Source organism: Pantherophis guttatus, chromosome 1 (genome assembly GCF_059756535.1).
Source record: "Pantherophis guttatus breed Tessera chromosome 1, ASM5975653v1, whole genome shotgun sequence".
Classification (NCBI taxonomy): domain Eukaryota; kingdom Metazoa; phylum Chordata; class Lepidosauria; order Squamata; family Colubridae; genus Pantherophis; species Pantherophis guttatus.
The window spans coordinates 38,364,311-38,388,847 of record NC_142063.1 but is presented as its reverse complement, the minus strand read 5'-3'; the positions used below and the strand labels follow the sequence as shown (position 1 = coordinate 38,388,847).

Genomic DNA, 24,537 nt, shown 5'->3' with positions numbered 1-24,537 from the left:
TTGTTTTACTTCTATTTAATTTCTACATTTAGTATGCCAAAAGAGGTTTTAATAGTGCTTTGATAAACTGGAATGCTTATTCGTATTCTATAAATACAGTAACCATATGTCCTTTATTATAAAGGTCAGACCTTTATTTCAGTAATCTGCCCTTTAGATTTATTCAGTGTAATTATTTATTTCCTTGATTTTGCTCTTGAATTTTCCTTTGTGATGCAAAGTTGTAAACATACTTTTTTTAAAAAATCCTTATGAACCTGTTTCAGAGTTTCCCTCTTTTCAGGCTTCTGTTTTATTTTTCCAAGAAAATGTGGTCATTGTGTCTATAATGTGGCTGGATAGGGAGCAATTAAGGCAGAGAGGGCGTTTCAGCAAATGGAGCTAGAACATTTGTAGAGTCTTCTCTTAAGAGAGATCTCCAGCATGGTTGCTTGGATTTACCTCAGGGTGGTTTTGTGGGTTTTTGTTTTGCTTGGGTGAGGTTTCTGAAAAGGTTTTAAAAATTGGCAGGACCATTACCTTTCAGCAAATGTGTTCATTAATTGGCATTCATTCGAGCAGGGTTTCTCAACATTGGGAACATTAAACAGGGTGGAGAATTCTGGGAGTTGAAGTCCACACGTTTTAACGTTGCCAAAGTTGAGAAACGCTGGATTAGTTGTTGCCTTTTTCTTTCATGACAAAAATGGAAATTGATTTGGCAAGATGTGCCAGACTTGGCTGAACCACCTGCCCCTCAGAAAGGAGGATTGTTCAAGTGAATCCTTCGTCCCTCCCACTCGCACATTTTGAGGGATAGGGTTCTCTATTTATGACCACAATTGAGCCCAATGTATCTGTTGCTAAGCTACACAGTTGTTAAGTGAGTTTTGCACCATTTTACAACCTTTCTTGCCACAGTTGTTAAGTCAAATGGTGCAGTGATTAAGTGAGTAATACGGTTGTTAAGTGACTCTGCCTTCCAGATTGACTTTGCTTGTCGGAAGGTTGCAAAAAGTAATCATATGACTCTGGGACATTGCACCCATCATAAATACGAATCAGTTGCCAAGCATCTGAATTTTGATCATGTGACTATGGGGATGCTGCAACAGTTGTTAGTGTGGGAAGTGATCATAAGTCATTTTTTCAGTGCTGTTGTACTTTGAATGGTCACTAAATGAACTGTTGTAAGTCAAGAACTACCTGTAGAGTTAAATATGTCTGTGAAAGCACGCAACAAATAAAGGACTCGCTATGGCTACCATGAATAACTTTGGAATAATTTTATAGAATTTTGTTTTTGAAAAAAAAAAGCTGGTTCTTTCTTAGGGTCTAAGCTACAATACCTTCTTCTGCCCCCCCGTCCCCCGCACTGTTATGTATTTCCAAGGCAGATTTTTAATGATAATTTAGCAGATTGCTTCCTGCTACCACAGGGGATTGTTCTGTTGGCAAGAACCACAAGTGCTTGGCAAAAAAATAAAATCAACCAGAAAGTACCATCAGATTCCGGATTTGGCATAAACTGGAGGTTTGATTAATCTCAAGAGCCAGGCAGCCAGCCAGTTTTACTGTGCGTTCTAGAAAGAAAAAGAGGACAGTCTCTTCTATGGCTCAACAGCTGATTGTAAAAGGCAGTTGATTAAAAATGTAAAAGACTGCAGTGTGGAAAACTGAGACCGGTAAACCAAGTAGCTGCTCTTTCGGCTTTCTATCCCTGCTGCTACTTCTGGGGATGAATGCAAAGAGATCCAAAGCAAGGGCAAAGGTAACTCAAGGTGGGGGCGGGGGAATCATTACATCACTGGGATGCACAGCTCCCTCCCAGTACAGTTGTGCCCTCTGGCAAGAGACTCAACAAAGCGTGTTGGCCTCATGAGCTCTTGGTGCAGTATCTTTATCTGCAAAAGTAAGAGTAGGATCTATGGTAAAATGACAAAGAACCTGTGGACACACTGCTACAGCAAATGTGCTGAAGGCAAGAGATTGCATTTTAGGTATGACAAGATGCTTTGAGATGTTGCAAAAAGTTACTGGATAAGAAGATTTGGGCAAGGTCTTTGACAGAGTGGATAGGCCGGTATGTTTCAAACTTGGCCAGTTTAAGATGTGTGGACTTCAACTCCTAGAATTTCTCAGCCAGTATTATCTTACGTGTGATCTTAACGTTGCCAACTTTGAAAACACTAAAATAGACAATATGCTATTCTAAAATATATCAGAGGTGAGATGAATTCTTACAATGCTGCATGACTTGTTTTCTTTGCTAGGGAACATAGCATGTATAAGCCAGAGCACTGAAGCTTTTGTTTCAAATATTTTATTTTATTTTTTGTAGGAATTTTATCCCTTTTTAGAAATTTGTGGGCACTGCCATTATGGACGATCAAGCATGTTTTTATTTTAGTAAAAGTTAGAAACTTGATTGGGTATTTGCCATCTCGAAGATCAAGAGTTGGGTCACTCTTGCGTATAAAAAGTATGAAAGAAGAAAATAGAGAAAAGTTTGATAGAAAGGTTAGTAAGATTTTATCAGCAGCTAATTGTGGAGAGGAAGTGGTTTAGAAAGTGGTGGTGACCCAGCCTTTTGCCATTTGTATTTTTCTCAGTTCTTTGGATGGCAACTTGCATCAGCTACAGCCAACATGGTTAGTAATTCAGGATGAAGGTAGTTCAGAACATGGGGAAGGCATAATTTGGAGAAAAAAACAAGATCTTCCAACCATTGGAAGGCTATCCTACTTTTGGACGTAGTCTTTGCTCACTTACTGAGATAATTTTATTTTCCATTTAAGAACTTGAACCTTGGAGGGAAAAAGAGAGAGAATGCCTTAAGATTTTTTTAACCAAACAACCAATTCCATATCTGACAATTTAATTATTGTCAGGATGCAAATAGAGGTTAATTATTTGCAAATTATGTTTAGTTTGAGCATAATTATGAATTTCTAAGTGAATACTTTCCATATGTTGTGGGACTGAATTTTTGTGATTATGTGATTGCCTGCCTAATTCAGTATCTGGCTATAGATTTTCCTTTTATACCTGATTCATGTGTGACAAGTAGTTGTTGCAACTGAAAGCTTGGTTTGCTAACTCTTTAGCAAAATGTGGCCTCTCACTAATTATATGAGACAAGCAACAGCTAGAATCCTTCTCTTTCCATCTTAGCAAATTAACTAAGTTAATTTTCTCCAAATTGTATCCATGCAGCTCTGCCTTTGACTCTCAATAATTGCCTGATTTTACTTTTGTTTTAATTAATTTATTTGTTTTTTTGTCTTCCCAGGAACTGGAAGTGGTTCTCTCTCTCATGCCATCATCAGGACAATTGCCCCAACAGGACATCTGTATACAGTGGAGTTCCACCAACAGAGAGCTGAAAAAGCCATAGAGGAGTTCGAAGAGCACAAAGTGGGGCATTTGGTGACAGTCAAGACCCAGGATGTCTGCAAAAATGGCTTTGGTGTCACCAACATTGCAGATGCAGTGTTTCTGGACATTCCATCCCCATGGGAAGCTGTAGGCCATGCCAAACTAGCATTAAAACATGAAGGTATGCATCTTTTTCAAAACTACTTGCTGGATAGTTTATTACAACCTGTTACTTTCTAGATGTGTTGGATGATAACTTCTATCATGCAACTGAGCATGGCTATCTTGCTGGATAGCTGTGACAGGAATTGTATTCCAGTACATTTGGACGACAATAGGTTGGGGAAAGACAGTCTAGGAAGGGCATCACTATTATTTGATACATGTTTTGCAAGATTTGGAGTCTAGGTGATTTTAGAATTTCCCAAACTTCACTTAGCTTCAGTCAGAGGATATTCTTCCTAACCCCTCCTCCAGCAGCTCCAATTTTGTAGACAAAACGAGGAAGGGAGAAAGGTTTTTCTTTGGGAAAAAAAACTGGACCTCCATACTGTGTGCCATTTTAGGCACCTATGAGCATGAATGCTTATTTGAGTATGTAAGTGAACAAGTACATGCTCCCTGATGTGAAAGGCAGCTTATAGACTTGCATTTTAGATGTGATCCCTCCAATTTATAGTCATTTGAGGCATGCATTTCTTTGTTATAGATAAAACTGTCATAACACTAACTTACACCTTGCTTGCAGACAGTAATGGAGAGGAAGCGTTTTTTTTCAAGCTGCAAATAATATCTGAATCCAGCATATGAAAGATCAAAGGATGATTTATGTTTTCGGCTTCTTTTCCTGATCTGAAATGTTTTCAGAGAAGATAAATGTATTCTTATCCTTATAAAATCCAGAGTGTATTTTTCTTACTCTTGTTTTGCTAATAGTTTTGTACCCTGGAGTAAGACCTTTTAACATTTATATTATGCTGGTCATTGTCACACACAGTAAAGAAATGTGCAGCTGCCAATTTTCGATAGATAGTATATTCCATCTATTCCAGAGAGCAGAAAAAGTATCTCAAGCTTGCTTTCTCCAGTATTTCTCTTGAGTCAACTATGAATGCTAACTATTTGTTTAATGATAAGGCTGCAATGGCATGTATAACTAATTATTACGAACTACAGAAGATATATCTAGCCAGACATTCATAGGATTATGCCATAGGAGACAGTGAAACCAGAAAATCATCAGCTTCTTGTGTTAGAATGATTGGTACCTGTCTGTGAGAGATCAGTTAATTTCACAAATTGGATGCCTTACTTCAGAGACTGTTAATTAATTTAAATAACCATAATAAAAATGCTTCGGGCTTTTTGACAAGTAGCAAGAAGAAGAAAACAACTTTCTCCCACTGGTTTGTCTTTGATTACCAATTGTAGCTGGCTTATGCATAATAGAAAAATGCTCTTGAACTTCTGTCAAGCGTATTCTAGTTGAACTACAAGTGTGTGGGAAGACATAGTAGCATAATTTGCTGAATGTAAATGTTCTGTGACATTTTGTTAATAGCATTCGTACGTGTGATTTACACACACACATACAATTCCTTTCTGCTAATAATTCTGAGATTCAATGGCACTTTTGTTTCTATTTCTTATGAACCTTTAGCTTTAGTCCAGATCAGCATACATTATTTATTTACTTATTCAATTTCTGTAGCCGCCCATCTCTGTCAATGGCTCTGAGTGGCTTACAATTCAGAAAATTCATTACAATTAAAAATACTAAAAAATATTGTAAAACAATTTATTTATTTATTTATTGGTTCGATTTATATGCCGCCCTTTTCCGGAGATTCAGGGCGGCTTACAGTGCGTTAAGCAATAGCCTTCATACTTTTGTATATACCTGCTTAGTAGGGCTTTTGGGGGCCTCCCAAGCGGTGTTCTTTTTTATACAAAGTCAGCTTATTGCCCCCACAAACAGGGTCCTCATTTTACCTACCTTCGAAAGGATGGAAGGCTGAGTCAACCTTGAGCCTGGTGAGATTTGAACTTGCAGTAATTGCAGGTAGCTGGTGTTACTTTAACAGTGCTTTAGTCTGCTGTGCCACCAAGGCTCTTTACTCATAAAATGAGTAAATCACTAAAAATATCCAGATTAAATATACATGGGAGCAAGATTATTGGCCAGTTAGCAATACAACCAGGAAACAGGGTCCTTAACACATTCAGCCCACAGGCACAGGGACATAGCCAGATTTTTAGGGTTTATGAAAGGCTAACAGGTTTGGGGCCATTCTAACTTCCAAAGGGTTCTGAGGAAAAAGCTTGTCGTCTGGTTACTGCCAGCTGACATTCTTTGATTGATGGGATCTGCAGGGTTCTGCTCAATCTGGTTGGACAGGTAGAGCCGAGGTGGCGCAGTGGTTAGAGTGCTGTACTGCAGCTATTTCAACTGACTGCTAGTTCAGCAGATCAGCAGATCAAATCTCACCGGCTCAAGGTTGACTCAGCCTTCCATCCTTCCGAGGTGGGTAAAATGAGGATCCAGATTGTTGGGGGCAATATGCTATTTAGTATACTGTCGATTGTTGTAAGCCGTCCAGAGTCCTCAGAGAGTGGGCGGCATAGAAAAATGATTGATAAATAGATAGATAGATAGGTAGGTAGGTAGGTAGGTAGGTAGGTAGGTAGGTAGATAGATAGATAGATAGATAGTGTTGGAAAAAGGCAATCCCTCAGCTACCCCAGTCCCAAGTGATGTAGGGCTTTAACACACTGGTAACCAGCGCAGCTCACACAAAAGTGGTGTTACATGTGCTGTATATCTGGCGCCATTTACTACCTGTACAGCTGCATTCTGCATCAGTTGAAGTTTCTGAATGGCAGTCCCATGTATAGACTATATGTAGTCTAACCTAGAGGTTACAAGGTCATGAGCAGGGCCTCCTGATCATGGTATGGGCACAATTGGTGCACCACCTGAAAGTCTGCAAGGACCCTCCTAGCCATCTGCTGTCATCTGCTCTTCAAGCAGGGGCTGTGAGTCCAGGGGGACTCTGAGATCTGTCTGGGGCAGTGCAACCAATCCAGAACCAAAGGTGAAAGAAGCTTGTCTGGGGGGTGTCCAAATACTCAAATCTTGCTAAAGTTGAGTCAGAACCCATTTTACTTCATCCGGTCCCCAATAGTCTCCAGACGCAGGACTTAAGGGGCCTAAGCTAGATATAAAAGCTGGGTATCATATATTGATGATATCTCATTCCAAACCGATGGATCACCTCACCCAGCAGTGTCATATATATGTTAAATAGGAGAAAGAACAGACCTATAAGGCATCCTGCAAAGTAGGATTCACGGGCTGGATATCTCTCCTTCTATCAGCATTGACTGGAACTGGCCCCAGAGAAAGGGGAACCACCAGAGTACACTGCTGCCTACCCCTAGTGATCAGAAGGATACCACGATCAATGATATCGAATACCACTGAAAAGTCAAGAGGAGCTAGGATGTATGAACTACCTGTATCCTACTCTTGCTAGAGGTCATCCATGAGAGTGATCTATGCCACTTTCTCCATAACCTTCCCTAGAAAGGGGAGATTGGAAACCAAACAAAAGCTTCCTAGACGAGCTGGGTTGAGTGATGGTCCTTTGAGGAGGGGGCATACCACTGGCTCGTTAAGAGCCAGAGGGGAAATCATTCCGTCTCTCAAGGAGGAGTTAACTGTTGCCCAGACCCACTCATTCATCCCCTCCTGTGAAGCCTTAATTAGCCAGGAAGAACATGGATCTAAGACGCAAGTGGCCAAACTAGCAGCCGACTTCCTCCACTTCTTCAGGTTCCATGGCCTCAAACTCTTTCCAGATCACCTTGGAAGATGTAGCCACCGCCACCTCCATTGACTCTGCTATAAGGCTGAAGTCTGACATAGAATGGATGCGGCCAACTTGGTTTGCAGATGCTCAGCATATTCTTCAAAGCTGGCTGAGGAATTCTGGGAGTTGAAGTCCACAAGTCTTAAAGTTCCCAAGGTTGGAGACCCCTGCTTTAGTGGTCTTAAAACAGGACCACTGGGCAATTATCAGGAGACACAGTAGGGGCGGAGAAGTAGTTATATTTCACCATGCTTATCGCCAAAAGATAGGTCTTAATAGCGGTTCTAGCTCATTTCCGTCTTTGTTCCTTATCTTTTGCCAGCAATATCTCTTAGTCTATTATTATATACACTTTATGTGATCTGCTCATGGATAGTCATCTCTCCATGATAATAATCTTAAATAGTGCATGATCTACAAGCTTGAATGGATCACTAGAGAAATTATCATGAGTTGGAGCCAAAGAACTGTAACTGGAAGGAAACAGAGTCACTTGCACTAATCTGCAAAACAATTGCATAGTTGCTTTAGAATATAAATTCCTTAGTAATTTGTGTTGGTTTTCTGAATAGGTTGTACAAAGTGCACAGTAGATTATACAAAAGATTTTGCAATGTCATTTTCTTTAGCACAATTATCAAATAGCTATCTTGTGGAATGGAAGTCATCCTTTACATAAAAAAATGGCAGAACATTTCTTTTCTATTATTGTTCCCACATTTAGCTATCTTAAATACAAGAGAAACTAACGGATGGCTCAGTTAGTTAAATGGAGTCAAATGGAGACTAAAGATTTATTATTCTCTTCTATCCAGTTCTCCTGATTCGAAACATATTTATATAACCAGTCAGGGATAAGTGACTTTTGGGGAATTCTATAATCTTATACCTGGATATAAATCCCTCTGCGCAGAATAAATACTGCTAATGTATTTTAAATCCTGTGTTGTTTCATAGCGGATGTCTTGGAATGCCTCCATTAGCTCTTTTTTTGTTCTAGAAACCACCTGATTTCCTGGACTTATCTTAAATTGTGTTGATCTTTTATTTGGAATAATTTGAGCAGAAACTAATGTAACAAGATTTTGGAGCAATAGAAGGATACTCCCGTCATCCCATGAAGGCTAGAACATTGGATCTGTTAAAGGTCATCCATGTTTTAATTTCAAGCAAAATGCCTGTGTTAACAGTTAAGCTTGAATAAAATGTTCATAGCTTGCTAATTAATTAATTTCTTAGATCCAGCTAAATTGAATCACTTTGTTGCTTTGGGCATGTTGAGGATACCTGAGAGCTTCCACTTATACTAGATTTGTGATTTGGATATAATGTTGTTGTTTCCTCGTCCAGAACATTGCATGTCCTATTCTCTGGATAGAATGTTGATTGATTACCTTTGTTGAAGTAAATCCAGGCAGATTTTGTAATGGGAGGAGACCTATGTTAATGGTGGTACTGTAGTGGAGAAGGCTCTTTTTCCTTTCAATTCAACTTTACAGTGGAGAGTGGCATTTATATGGTCCATGGATGTCAAACTTGCTGCGTCACATTGCCATCACATGACATATCAGGACATTTTTCCCTCCATGGAGCGGGGGAGGGTGTGGCCTGCGCGTGACGCATCTGGCCCGCAGGCCACCAGTATGACACCTCTGCTCTAATCTTGTGGCATCGGTCATGTCAATGTCCATGGGATCACATCATTGAGATTGCTGGGAGTCTGTCTTAAATAGATTATGTTGGCAGCTGGTCATGTAACCCCATTCCCATTGCCTCTTGGGTAAATAATCTATTTACACAGACTAGATCATCAAAATAAAATCCTATATCCTAATGTTTCATGCTAATGGCCTTAAGATGCAACTGCTTTCTTAGATGAGCAAATTGTACTGTGTTGAAGTATTATGGGCTGAATAATTCAGCAAATCTTGCCAACTATTTCCAAAATTAGATGCCTTTTGTTAGTTCTCAGGGGGAAAAACACGAATGAGTATTTTGTACTTATTCATCAGAATTCTTAGAACTAAACTGTATGAGAAGAAGCCTTTCATGTCATTAACAATTGTGTGGATGGATTTTAGAAAGTAAATACCAAGTCATGCTCTTATCTGTCCACCACTAATCTAGAGAGGAACAAATTGGAGAATGCTACTCTAAGCTAAATGTTAACCGTGATCTATACATACGCCATTCTATTTGACAGAGGATGTTAATTTTTATTTTACACATTCCACAAATCCCTAACAAGGAGGTAAGGAGGAAGAGTGCATTTTCCTCCACTGCTATGATTCAGTCCTGATCTCTGAAAAGCTTTGCTCATTATTTTAATAGGCTGAGAGTTAATGGTCTGTTAAGCTTGCATCTTTTGCTTCTATTCCTGTCCTCAGAATGCTTTGACCTCCCTCCCAACCTATTATATTGCAAAGAGCTGGAAGAATTAGAAATAACGCTTGCCGTGCCTTTTTGTAGGTCCTTATTTTCTGCCAACAGTGCTTTTCATTTTTGGAATTTTGGAGGATCCCAAAGATGTTGCACTGCAGATTTTGCTTCCTTGCTGAACTTGCATAGTCTCTCTGTTCCCTTCATCCCTTTAGCGTTTGCTGATAAATATTTTTTTCATTACATTCATTACAGTACCTTGATTTTCGTTTCAACTCAGTGTTAAAAAACTTCTTTAGGCTATCAATATACAGTAGAGCAGGGGTGTCAAACTCAAGGCCCACAGGCCGGATCTGACCCATGGGCTCCTTAGAGCTGGCCCATGAGGCCGGCTTGGAAATAGCAAAGGTCCAGCCTCCAACTATATGTAGAAGAGATAGATACAATGTTTGACTGAATTGTCATGGAGATTTGTTGCTATGTATTTCATCAATGACAACCTTAGATCCATTTCAGTTCCTGATTCATTCATGTTTCCAACAAATGGATGGGATACTGAACTGAAGTCCATGATCATTGCTTATCCCAGGCGAGATCAAGGGCTGTTTTGTTCGGAAAAACAATAGTGAGTTTTGTTGTATCTAGTAGGTGGAGCTTAAGACTCTGATTCTGAATTTGCATTAAATACAGGATTACTCTAAATAATTGGGGAGAGGGATGCATGCATCTGGGGTTATACCATTTTAATAATAATATTTAGTGATTTTTTTTATTGATAAGATTTCACACTATCTGCACCTGTGCATGTTGGAGCACCGGAACCCAGAAGAGAGCAACTGGCTGGGTTCCGCCGTGCGCATGTGCACCAGACAACTGGTCTGCGCGAAGAGCAGCTGGAGACGGTATATGTGCCCACAAAGAGGGCTCTGCATGCCACCTCTGGCACGCGTGCCATAGGTTCACTATCACGGCTCTATAGCATTCTATAGAAAGATAATTGGCTTTCCGTGGTGAACATTCTGCATGCTGACCTTCCATACCTGGTGCCCTCCAAAGTGTTGGACTTCAATTTCCATAGGCTCTTTCCCCTTCCAGTGAGTTCAAAGTCCAGTTGGGTGGGTTAACAGAATTGAAGTCTTAAAGATCACACAATTGGGGCATTGTAACTTGCTCTGGAACATGGAATAAAATCCTGTTCAGTTTAACTCTCAATTCATCAAGTTGCTAAAAGGAACTTTGAGCTAAGCATCTAGGATGCCTTGCTCTATAGCAGTACTTTTCAAGTTTGGCATCTTTAAGATGCTGGCTCAGGAACTCTGGAGTTGAAGTCTACACATCTTAACATTGCCAGGTTTGAAAAACACTGCTAAAGAGCATGCCAGATATCGCTTTCATAGGACAACATAATGAGAAATATAATGAGAAATGTTAGATGTGCACATGTAGCATTTTACACACATATGCACGTACATCTGTCTTTCACAGTTGGCAGCTTGATAGTTTCTATATTTGAGGACAAGTACCCTCTTTCTCTCACACACAATAAGTCTCTCTAACAAATGGGAAGTGATTGGGAGGTTTTTTTGGTAAATAAATACCGGTATCAGGTCAGGTTTCTTCTGTACTAAAATATCTAGGTGTTGTGTTAGAATAAACTATGCACATTTTAATCTGCACAGTGTTCTGACTGCAGCATTAAAAGTCTTGAATAATTAACAATTGCTTTGCACTGAGAAAGAAGGCAGAGGATAAAGCAGAAGAAGAGGCGCATTAGAAAGGGAATTATACAAATGTGAGAATGTACATCTCCCATCAGATGGATATATGTGAGAAACGTCATAAATCTTTTCTCTCTCCCAAAAACTGCGTAGGAAAGCTAAGCTGTCCATTGTATTTAATATTGGAAATATTAATCATAATAACCTTGTTGATAATGAATGCACATTGTAATGAATCAAGAGCAGGAGTAGAGTCACCTGCATGTGAATGCATATATACACACAGAGTTTCCTCTGGGAGTTAAATCCTGCAGTTTTCCTTGTCGGCAAAATGTCAGTTTGCCCACATACTTTCTCACTTAAAGGACATTCTGTCCCCTCTTTGCCAAGGCAGTATTTTTAGTGTGCTCTAAACATTGAGCAAATGTGGATAGGATGTTGTCGGATACTGCTGCCTCACTCCCACAAACCATCAGTGCTTCCCACCCCCACCCCCACATTGAGATCCTAGTAATTTACTGTTGTGGTTGTGATGTTGCAATGACATTTTGAAGCATACTGAATTCCCTGAAGGAAAATCCAGAGGGCTGCCCACTCTTAATATTTGGGAAAATTAGTATGAAAGTAAAATATAAAAAACAATAAATTGCCATATGCCGCATCATATGTATTCTAGCTGACTTGTCACTCAGTTTTGCCTACTCACAAAGGGAAGCCAACTTTCCAGGTTGGATCACAGTTTCCACAATTTCTTACTTTGCTAGCTGGACCTGATGGGAACTGAAGTTCATCCCATTTGAAAAATGTCAAATCTTTATCTTTGCTCCATATCAATAGACGTTGGTTCCCCAGAGTGGATATTTCCCAGCACAACTCAGAAATAACAAGGATTAAAATTTAGAAGTTACCTCATGTAGCTCTTCTAGGAAATTTACTTGGAATGGGAAAATGTATTTGTCCACTGAAGACAATATCCAGTTATATCTGTTGAGATAGCCTTCTTTTTTTTTTTAGCATGAAATCCTTAATAAAAGATCTTACCTTTCTTTGGGAATGAAAGCACTGCATGCTTTCAAACTCTTGAATCTCATGATTTTCTGTGAGTTCCATATACCAATTATAAAAGCCCTCCTTGGTAGCAAAGGTCTAGAGTCTAGACAATGGATGACAACCACACAAAACAAACATGCGAGGTGCTGAAGGTCACTCTTGAAAATAGGGTGAGATGACCTCCTGGAGCATTTGCCCATGAGGTTCATAATCTTGAAATAGGATCCTAGGCCTTGTATAAGGTATATGGTGATCCTAGATATGTGTTTATTGTTCCTCCTGAAATCTTCGTACAACTTCAAGAAAAAGTGGCATTTCTGTCTGAACACATCCAAAAGTCAAATATATTGTACAGGCAATCCTTGACTTACAACAATTCATTTAGTGAACATTCAAAGTTACAACGGCACTGAAGAAAAGTGACATATGACCGTTTTTCACACTTATGACTGTTATAGCATTCCCACAGTCAAGTGATCAAAATTTGGACACTTGGCAACTGGTATGTAGTTATGAAGCTTGCAGTGTATAGGGGTCATGTAATCACCTTCTGTGACCTTTTCACAAGCAAAGTCCATGGAGAAACCAGACTCACTTAATGACCATGTTACTTATTTAACAACTGCAGTGATTCACATAACAATTGTAACAAGAAAGGTGATAAATGGAGCAAAACCCATTTAACAACTGTCTTGCTTAGCAACAGAAATTTTGGGCTCAATTGTGGTCATAAGTCAAGGACTCCCTATATATGTTCCTTTCTTTCAACCTCACCAGGTAAATATTTAGCCATGTTTCATTCCAGGTTGTGAGTTTTTGAAAAACTGGAAAGCAAACCCCCAGACTTACAAGTGATAAAAAAAATGAAGAGGAAAAGAGTGTTTTTAAAAACTATTTTCAATAATTACTTATTAAATATAAAATGATAAATCTTTTCAGAAGTCCAGGTTTTTTTTTCTCATGATAGAAGTGTTGAAGTCAAACTTCAATAGTGCAATAGCACAATCGTAGCAATTTCAATTGTATTATTGAAGTTCGGCTTCAACACTTCTATCACGAGAAGAAAAAAAAACCCTCGACTTCTGAAAAGATTTATCATTTTATGTTTAATAAGTATTTATTGAAAATAGTTTTAAAAATTCTCTTTGCTTTGTGAAAGAAACAATGAGCGTATGGGAATTCATGAATTACCAAGAGACTCTGATACAGTTTTTATATACAGCAGACTATCCAAATGGATAATGTTTTTCTTGTGCTGCTTCCTTTTCTTCACCTTCTTGGTTCTCTTCTTTGATCTGCACAAACTCAGAATCAGAATGTCTGCTGGCCTCCTGCCTAACCTCTTTCTCCAGCCTAAGGAATAGGAAGCTTGACAGTTCAGTCATTTCCATCAAAACAATTTGCCCCCTGCATTGAATGGATGTGGGACAGAAGAATTTCTTCAGACTGTCTTATTGTTTTTCCTGTCTTTCCATCACAACAGTTCTAGATAGAGCATTTATTCTTAAAGGCAGCTCCCTCAGATCAAAAGGCTCACGCAGCTTCCAATGTGAGCAGGACTAATCTGCGATAATTACTATATCAACTTGGGCTGACATACAGATCTCATTAAACAAATTGCGTGGTGGTAGCTTTTAGGGAAGGGAGGGAAAAACACTCAAAGGAGCCACTTGAGGAAAAGGTAGGTTGGCATTCACACGGCACACATAGCTCTCATTAGGCTTTTGTTCCCATGATAGGATTCCCTAGGGAATCTCTGTGGTGGAGATTAGTCCTGCAGGAACTGTACACCAACATTCTCAAGGACAGAAATTTTCCTTGACTGAAAATGTTAGTGGAATTTTTTTTTTCTTTTAAGCAAAAAGTAGATTCATGCTCCATATTTTTTGTTGATTTTGCTTATAGCCCTCCTATTCAAATAACTTAAGGGCTTACCCATAATACAGACCAAGCATTTGTTTTTGTTTCTGTTCCAGAGCTCAAATTTTAAGACTTAGAGGGAGATAAATATCAGTAGAACTTTAGGAGATATTTCTTGTTGATTAGAACAGTTCAGGATTTAAATTAATTAATTAGAAGGATGGTGGGTTTTCCCCTGTTTGGAAACTGAAATAAAAGGTTGGCTAGACATTTGTCGGGTATTTGAATTTTTAATTTTTGACAAGAAATAGTGTTGTTGTGGATGTTTCATTCTCTCTATTGATACTTTTAGAACCTTTTATAATTCTATTAGCGCCCTGTAAGATATAGATATGTAATCAGGGGTGAAATGCTACCGGTTTGGAAAGGTTTGGCCAAACCAGTAGCGATGGCGGTGCATGGTTCGGAGAACCGGTAGCGACAGCAGCGCAAGGCTCTGCCCACCCACCTGGTCATCGTTACTTCTTGGTTTTAATCAGGAAGTAACTTGTTTTTTACCCTCTGCACATGCCCAGAAGGGTTTGCGCTTGCGCAGAGGGTCCACGCGTGCATGTGATGCACGTGGTGCATCCACTTCCGAACCAGCAGGGAAGGTAAGTAGATTTCACCCCTGTATGTAATGTAATGTTGAGAATTATTGGGAAATATCATCGAAGAACAAATCGTTGTCATTGTTAATAATACATAATGATAAATGTTTAAATTCACAAATCCTTAACCATATTTTATATTTTAATGTAAAACTACATCAAAATGTGGCTGGAGCATCTTTATAATGCTGACAGCCAATATTTGATAATATTAAAATAGCCATTTAATTCTATTTTAATAACAATACATATGCAAACTAAATTCCTCTATTTTTTTTTAACTTGAGAACTCTGTGGAATGTGATTCATAAATGAAAACTACAGTTCTTTTTTAGAGATTGCTTTGTACTGTTAACAAATCAGTTCCCAGCTGGGAAATCTGTTAGCTATAGTGACATACAAGGTTTTGTAGATTCACCAAACATTTTTAAAAAAAACAACAACCCCAGGGTGATACAGATGATTTGTGCAGCCTAGCCTAGGAAGAACATCTCAACAACTCACGGATGTTTTTCTTTCTTTTGAAAGATTGGAAATGTCTTATGTTTTCCTTATCTAGAGTGTGGCATATATCACCAGACACCATTTTTATGTTCATTAGTGCATCGCATTCTAGGATAAACCATTGAACACAAAACGCTTTAAAAGCCTGTTGGAAACAATTGTTAGTTGCTCTCATGTCTCCCTAGCGCTTTCTCTGAGCACAAAGCCTTTATTGTGAGGTGACATTTCACAATGCTTTCCCCCCCACCCTTCCATAAATGCCAAGAATTAGAGCATCTCCTTCTCTCCACCCCTTGCTTTTTACAGCTTTTGCTTTAAAAGCAACAACCACCATCCGTTTGTGGGCAAATCTCCTGAATATATTATCTGTTAGCTGTGATTTGTTAATTAGATTCCCGACCTTCTGTGCCGCTTTAAAATGCACCGGGCATCACAGAAGCACAAACAGTTTGGGTTGGCAAGAAATATCTGTTCCAGATGTTCGGTGATTTTAATGACTGTAGTCAATGACATGCATCCTATTTTCTGGATATAAAAATTTAACCAACGGCCTCTACAGTGAATTAGAGCAAAGGATAAAGGAGGTGGAAAACAGATTTAGCATTTAAAGGGGAAAGGGGGCATCATTGGATATAAAGATACATGATAAATGATAAGTAAGCATTCCATGTTGCTGTCTGTTTTAATTCCTGAGTAGATCTAAGCATTGCATATGTGGTATCATTTATAACCAAGTGAGCAGTAATGGAATTAATTATTCAGTGACAGCTCTGTACAGGGCTGAATTCCATAATGTTTGTCATTGTCTTTTACCGATAAACTCCATTTAACAATCTCTTTTCTAGTACCTTTTCCTGGTAGAACCAAGAAGCCTTTGTCTTCTTAGAATGTCTTTCTTTAGATTTAAGTGCATCTTCGTTACACTTCGTTGCATCTTTAAGTAGACATTCAAGACATTACATAACCTGGCACATCTTATGCCATGGAATTAGGCAATCTTCTGGGGAGGGGCATAGTTGGCATTTTCCTAGTGTGATTTTAAAAAAATGGGTGCTATGTTGGGCCTGATGGGTTAAATGTGGATGTTTGGGTGGTTTAGGGGTGGGGAATTTGTGGTGGGTGGGGGTGTGTTTGGGGATTGTTATGTGTGTTGGACCTGGTCTTTGGGTGTGAAGTAAATTTCGTTGTATGGGTATACTGTGTATACACGTACAATGACAATAACAACAACAACAACAACTGCTGGGATCGTAAACTGGACACAGGCAGAACTAGACAGCCTGGATAGGAAAACAAGAAAACTGATGACCATACACTATGCGCTGCACCCGCGTAGTGATGTCGACAGGTTATATTTGCCCAGAAAAGTAGGTGGCAGAGGACTTCTGCAAGTGAAGCAGACAGTCGAAGAAGAGAAGCATGCTCTGGCAGATTATGTGAAAGACAATGTTGAACCAGCTTTGATGGAGGTCAATAAGAGGAAGCTGCTCAAAATGCAGCAAACCAAGACTCAATATAGGAAAACAGCGATGCAAACTCGGGCTGACAGCTGGTGTAACAAAGCACTGCATGGACAGTTCCTTGAGAAGATCCAAGGAAAAGTAGATAAGGAAAAGACCTGGTTATGGCTGACCAACGGAACACTGAAGAAAGAAACAGAAAGCTTGATTCTTGCAGCCCAGGAACAAGCCATCAGAACGAATGTAATCAAAACCAGAATAGAAAAATCTGCTGATGACCCCAAATGCAGACTCTGCAAAGAAGCGGATGAAACCATTGATTATATACTGAGCGGTTGCAAGACAAAAGCTCAGACTGATTACAAACAACGTCATAACACAGTCGCTCAGATGGTCCACTGGAACTTGTGTCACAACTACCATCTGCCTGTAGCAAAGAACTGGTGGGATCATAAGCCTAAAAAAGTGGTCGAAAATGAGCATGCAAAACTACTATGGGACTTCCGAAAACAGACTTGACAAAGTTTTGGAGCACAATACTCTGGATATCACGATTGTGCAGAAGAAAAAAGTGTGGATCGTCGACATTGCCATACCTGGTAACAGCAGAATCGACGAGAAACAACTTGAAAAAGTCACCAGATATCAGGACTTGAGAATCAAATTGCAGAAACTCTGGCATAAATCAGTGCAGGTGGTTCCAGTGGTACTCGGCACACTGGGTGCTGTGCCGAAAGACCTAGGCAAGCACTTAAAAACAATTGGCGCTGACAAGATCACCATTGTTCAGCTGCAGAAGGCCACCTTACTAGGATCTGCTCACATAATTCACCGACACATCACGCAGTCCTAAATGCTTGGGAAGTGTTCGACTAGTGATTTGGGATACGAAATCCAGCATGGTCATCTCGTTTGCTGTGCATATTGTCATTTTTGTGTAGAATAATAATAATAATAATAATAATAATAATAATAATAATAATAATAATAATTTAATCTTTAGTGAGATTCACAGCCTTTGAGGCTGGATAATAGCTCAGCAGCTCGAGTCCTAACCAAGGACCTAGGAACTGTTAAGGTATCGTCGGAGGATGTAAGCTGTTCCGAGTAAGGTGGTTTTTTGTAGAGTCAAAATGTTCAAGTCCGGAAAATTTAGAATTTCTAAATAGCGGGGTAGCCCTTTGGGTATTGCTCCAAGGGCTCCAATTACAATCGGGACAACACACGATTTCTTTTTCCACAGTCGCTCAACTTCAATTTGCAAGTCCCGGTACTTTGTGATTTTTTCTTGCTGTTTATCTTCAATCTGTGCATCACCAGGTATTGCAATGTCAATGAACCATACTTTTTTCTTTTCAACTATTGTTATGTCAGGTGTGTTGTGGACCAAGTGCCTGTCAGTCTGAATCCTAAAGTCCCACAAGATCTTGAGTTTCTCATTCGCTAAAACTTTCTCAACCTGATGTTCCCAGTGGTTTTGGCTGTACTCAAATCCAAACTTCTGGTACAATTTCCAGTGAATGATCTTAGCAACACGGTTGTTGTTGTTGTTGTTGTTGTTGTTGTTGTGTTGTTGTTGTTGTGTTGTTGTTGTTGTTGTTGTTGTTGTTGTTGTTGTTGTTATTATTATTATTATTATTATTATTATTATTATTATTATTATTATTATACCACCACCACCACATAGTGAACCAGCCTTCTTGGATGTTCCTTGGTCAATTCAGTGGAATATTTAGGTAGCTCAGAGTCATTCCCATAAACAAAATGTAATATAAAAGCTGATACATTTGCATTTCCCCTTCCTATTTAATTATTTTTATTAAAAGAATACATTTTTTTAAAAAAATGTCAGAAGTATCTTTGTGACTTACAACTCGGTAAGGTTTGTTTGTTCTGCTGATATTTTATAAAATTCAATCTCAAATACACAATTTAAAGTAGCCATTTTAAAAAATTTATGTATCGGTTGAATACTAGACTACCACTGGAGCCTAGAGTCAAATCCCCCTTTAGCTAAGAAGTTCATCAGATAATCTTGGACCAGTGGCCCATCCTTCATTTTATTGCACTTCAAAGGATTGTGAAGACAATGGAAGAGAAAGTACACGGTCCTTTGTTTCTTAGAGAAGGGAAGAGTTAAAATTAATTAATTGTTTCATTAATTTTAACAATAGTGCAGTCTCAGGAAATGTATATGTATAATCCTTGATTTGAGGACCAAGATATAAAAATACTATTTTATCCACAGAAATGAATTAAATGTGTTTGTGTTGCTTCTACATTATGGATGTCATTTTAAAAAATGAAAACAGATATTTCTATACATATAAACACATAAACATGGGCTACACCTATACATTTTTCCTGGCTTTTATTTAATGCGCTTCCTCACATTGACAGAACTGCATCTAATGGACTGCCTAGGAATTCTGAAAATTAAACTGTGATTCCAATGCATCTGAAATGCAGTAGATTAGAGAAAACCAAACTATTAGCCAGAATTGTTTCAGCCTGTACTCTCATTTTGTCATGTACTTTTTTTTGTAGGGAAGATTCAAAATTGTGGGTCCCAAAATATGCTTCCTTATTCTGTCTAATTTGTGAATCATTCTGCTTTTTCCATGGCATGTTTAGATGCTTATCTTTCTCTTCCTGTTTCAAAGAAGGAATTAAATATAAACCAATATAGTGCCCCTATTATACTTTATTTTTAGCAGGCAGGTTATATTATTATCCTGGATTACATAACAGTCTTTTGTAAAGGATTTTGTTCCATTAGAAGCTTCAGAAGCAAGGCAGAGAGTTGGGAAGGAATTGAGGGAAGAGCAGCAAAACAATGTACACCACACCCGCTGTTATTTTTCTTTTCCTTTTGGGTCCCCCACCCCCATTAAAACCCATTGTGTCAAAAGGCCTGTATTGCAGAGATGCTACATCATAACCATGATCACGCCAGCCTGCCTTTCTGGCAGGACAGCATCTCCTTTAATTCCGTCATGTGATTTGGCCACATGCCTTTTCTGAGTAAATCTGCATCATGCTATTCAGTACTGCGGAGGTGACATTGGGATAAACTGAGAGAGAAATTCAGAGAAAGCTGAATTATTTACAAGCAAGCCTCCTTCTGCTTAAAAGATCTTGACCATTACAATGATAAATAAAATAAACTCTCTGTAAATAGGTGTGGCTCAACAAGGTTTGCGCTAAACTTCTGTTTTATCTGCTCAATCTGTTAACCTTGGGAGTTGCTGTCTCTTGTCAGTTTATATGTTCAGAAAAATGTGAGGACTCTTGGCTAGAAAACTAAAGTCTCCTGAATTCTCCATCTAAGCATACGAGATTATTCTGTATAATGTATACATACCATTCTCTGCGGGTTGCTGCTGGAGGACATGTGTTCTGGTCTTTTTTGTTTCCTTCTTAGCTGTTCCCCTCCACCAGCCAACAGCATCCAGTTTCTTTGTTTATTACATTTAGATCCTGCCTCTTTTTCAGGATCTCCAGGCCTTACTATTCCTTCTTCCATTTTAATGAGCTTTAATGAGGTTATATCTAGTGATGTAAAATGTGGTCCACAACAGCTTATGTCAGAATAGTCTTTTAGATGTCACCGATGCTTTTTTCTTATTGATTAGATTTTATTTCCTGCTTCTTTTGGAGGAAAGCACCAACACCTGCTAAAATAATCCAAATTCTGAAGTAAAGATATATTTTCTATTCAGTTATTTCCCATAAATATGTTTTGCCTACATGATTTATATTATTTTAATTTTTCTTTAGTTAAAAAAAAATATTAGCAAGTGATAGCCTAAGGCATGGATTCAGAAAAAAATTTCAAGAGCATGTGAAGGAACTGAAGTTCTATACTTTTGTTATTTGAGAATAAATAAAACATTTGGGGAAAAAAATAGCGTTCTTATGCTGGATAGCTGACAAGATGCATATTTTTAAAAACCATTAAGAAAAGATTGTGCATTTGCTGTTATATTTTATGAATTTTCAGCAGAGATTGGGACACCTCCAACTCAGTAGCTAGTTGGATCTGGACCCTGTCCTGCCATTTTGTTTCCACACTTCGTGTGCCAATTAAGTATAAGAAAATTCTCATATTTTGCAAATGGCATCTCTTTTCAAGGTCTTAGTATGATAGGGATATTTTGTGATTTGTGGATTTTTGGATATACATTTTGTACCATGTAGTAGATCAGGGGTGTCAAATTCAAGGCCCATGGGCCAGATTCGGCCCGCAGGGTGCTTAAATCTGGCCCGTGGGGCCGATCTGGAAATAGCAAAGGTGCCTCTGCCGGCCAAAATGGGGCGGCATGTTTTTGGCCTGGACAGCTTCCTGAAGCACTCAGCCAGTCAAAATGGGGTGCAGGGGGCCGCGTGTAGCCCCCTGCGCCCTATTTTGGTCAGCAGGGTGCTGTAGGAGGTGTCCGTCCTGTCTCTCCCCTCCCCCCACCCCCGGGCTGGCCGTGGAGAAGGACAATGCTGAACTGCCCTTGAAGAAATCCAGTTTGACACTCCTGTAGTAGATTAAGTAAAATGAATTACAGATTATAACAAAACATGTATGAACAGGCATTATTTTTTTTAATAAAATGGATATTTTTATAATGACACAATTATCCAAAGTGAATGGAAAGTTTAGAATGAACTATAGCCATATTCTGAAGAAGGGGATGAAAACTTTTTTAGTATGAAATCACATTCTTTTTTTATGCAATTTTCCCGAAATCTCACACACATACTCTCTCTCTCTCTCTCTCTCTCTCTCTCTCTCACACACACACACACACACACACCTCTTTACTGCTACAAATAGATAATTTAAAAAAAATCTAAAGTGAAAGTATATATCATCTTGCATGAGATAATGAAAAGTGGGGAAATGAAAGTTTGAAGATAGGAGAACATTCTGGAATAGATTAAGAGCATGGGTCAAAGTTTGAGCAAAGTTGAGGTTCCTTTCCTTCACATGCTACTTACGGTCCACCCAGGACTACCTATTGTGTGAGACACAAAGTAAAGAATTAGATCAATCCTTTGGAGTCCCATAATTAATCTTTTAATATTTCTTGTGTCTTTGTGCCTTCATATTTTTAGTCATTTTGTTTACTCTTGGATGAAAAGATGATATCCATATCTGAGTGCATTTGTCTGTGGACCAATCAGTTTTAAATTTAATTTGATAAGGCAAAATTTAAATTGTGAAACTATAAGCCAGACTAAATCTATTCTATGTTGTGGCTCCTTAAATGTTAGAAATATATCCTCTTCCATAAAGTACATTATCTTTATTTGCTTCTCTTGTACTTTGGCCTTTCTGCTCTATTGCTTGTCATACTTGAAATATCCTGTCTCCAGCCAAGTCATAAAATTATAGAATCCTGGAGTACTATATTGGTCTAATCTGATTTAGACTGGGGAGGAACAGATCTTTAAATGCTGTGTTGTCTCAGAGAAAATAAAACTAATATTCCGTAATAGCTCAACCAGTCCTGGCTGCCTATTTTCTCTTTGAAAATGAACTTAAATCTAAAATATTGTATTTTATATTATTTATATTAAAAGATCCCTTAACTGCATTCTAGAATGACATAATACTTTCTTCTACACATCTGTGTTAAGCAGAATGAAGTTACATCTAACCTGTCATCAAAAGGGATGGGGAGTTACCATTTTAATGTGAATATAATTTGCATTTTGAAATTACTGTTTAGTCTGAAATGTAGTTATGCTTTAAAACTGACAGCTTTTTGAATTTAACATAACATAACATGTATATGTTCCTTTTAGGAGAAATATAAATATGATTTAAGCAGGTTCTTTTTTCAAATTGGTGCAGAAATAGACAACATAAACTTAAGTTTGGAAAAATAAGAATGTAAACAAAATTAAACTTAATATCTTTTTTCCCCCTCCAAAAACAGTTTCTTAAACAAGCACTTTCTTCATTTCTTCTCTTGTTCCTCTAATTCTGTTCTACTGCATAATGTAAACCTTCTGGTCAAGACTTTATCAACTATTTATTTTTGTATCTCCTGTCTTTTTTTCTTTTTTCTTTGGCATTAATTACCAGAGGAATGAGTAGACCTAGGAACACTAATTATGAACTATCTGTCTTGCTTTCATAAGCCATTGGCATTCAAATTAACATTAATGAACTTATAAAAGTAATAATTTCTCTGAGATACCTCCTACATTTTGTTTATTAACCACATTTTTTAATTATCCTAGTCAACCAACTCTGAATGTTGAATTAAGTCATCAATAAAAATAATCGATATAGACTAATAACTCTACTCTCACCTTCTTTAAAATGTTAATCATATTGGTCAATAAAACAGTTGCCCATTGTTCATCATTAGGAGCCAATAGTCTGTTGAAAAAGCATGTTTTAATGTTTTCCAAAATTACAGAAGAAGAGGTCAGGTATATCTTGGAGATCATTCATACAGTATATAGTATATAGAATTGAATAGAATTCTTTATTGGCCAAGTGTGATTGGACACACAAGGAATTTGCCTTTGGTGCATATGTTCTCAGTGTATATAAAAAGCCAAGATACACTCGTCAAGAATCACAAGGCACAACACCCAGTGACAGTCATACGATAGGAGAGGGATCTTGAGAAAATCCATTTAACATGTCTAGTCAAGACAAGCAGAATCATGCTGAGTAGGATTACCCCTTGGGTCCAGAAGCCTACCGAAAGACATTGAGATAGATGTCACCTTGCAGCCTCAGATTTTGTAATTGAGGAATAAAGGGAACAGATGCTGCCTAGGAAACCAATCAGACAAGAGAGGCAGGACACCCCCCCCCCCACCAGTGGCTTAACAATCAGAGAGAGAAACTTAGAAGCCCCCGCCGCAATGGATCAAGTATTAAAAGTGGGGACAGGAAACTTGCAGTTTTAGATGTACAAGATTGATGGCAGTTCTCTCAAATAAACCAAACAGGAAATATGACTAGATGAACTGATTCTATTTGATTTTAAGGCTACTTTAACAGAATCTTGCAAATCTGAAAGTATAAGCTTCCCTTGCCATTTTTATTGCTTGATTCATTAGGGAGGGTCCTTCCTAAATTTCTTTTTCTGTTAAGCCACTGGGGGATCCTGTGTTTCTTGCCCAGTTGTTTCCTAGAGAGCATTTCTTCCCTTCTTACCCCAAGGTCATCCACACATTCCATTTCAGGTTTCTCATGCTTGCAGTCTGGCTGAACAGTCTGCCAATGACAGTCAGCTAGTGGTGAAATCCAAATTTTTTTATTACTGGTTCTGTGGGCATGGCTTGGTGGGCGTGGCAGGGGAAAGATACTGCAAAATCTCCATTCCCACCCCACTCCAGGGGGAAGGATATTGCAAAATCTCCATTCCCACCCCACTCTGGGGCCAGCCAGAGGTGGCATTTGCCGGTTCTCTGAACTACTCAAAATTTCCACTGCCGCTTCTCCAAACTGCTCAAAATTTCCACTACCTGTTCTCCAAACCGCTCAAAATTTCTGCTACCGGTTCTCCAGAATCTGTCAGAACCTGCTGGATTTCACCCCTGCAGTCAGCCATAGACCATATTGTACTGGTCTGGGCATAAATTACCATCACCAAGTCATTCTGATCTAAGTAAGTCTGTAACTATTGTGCTATCCAAAACTAAGCAGAGGTCCAGCAACCATTATGTT

General features: G+C 38.6%; 1 protein-coding gene and 1 pseudogene across 2 annotated transcripts in view; both read left to right on the top strand.

Moving 5' to 3' along the window:
* TRMT61A (tRNA methyltransferase 61A) overlaps positions 1-24,537 on the top strand; it is a 51,550-nt gene that overhangs the window by 22,033 nt on the left and 4,980 nt on the right. For both annotated transcript variants that reach the window (XM_034418535.3, XM_034418536.3), the window contains exon 3: positions 3,272-3,538. In XM_034418535.3, coding sequence (XP_034274426.2) covers positions 3,272-3,538 — 267 coding nt within the window. The remainder of the gene's footprint in view (positions 1-3,271; positions 3,539-24,537) is intronic.
* On the top strand, positions 16,502-17,703 carry LOC148116389 (uncharacterized; annotated as a pseudogene).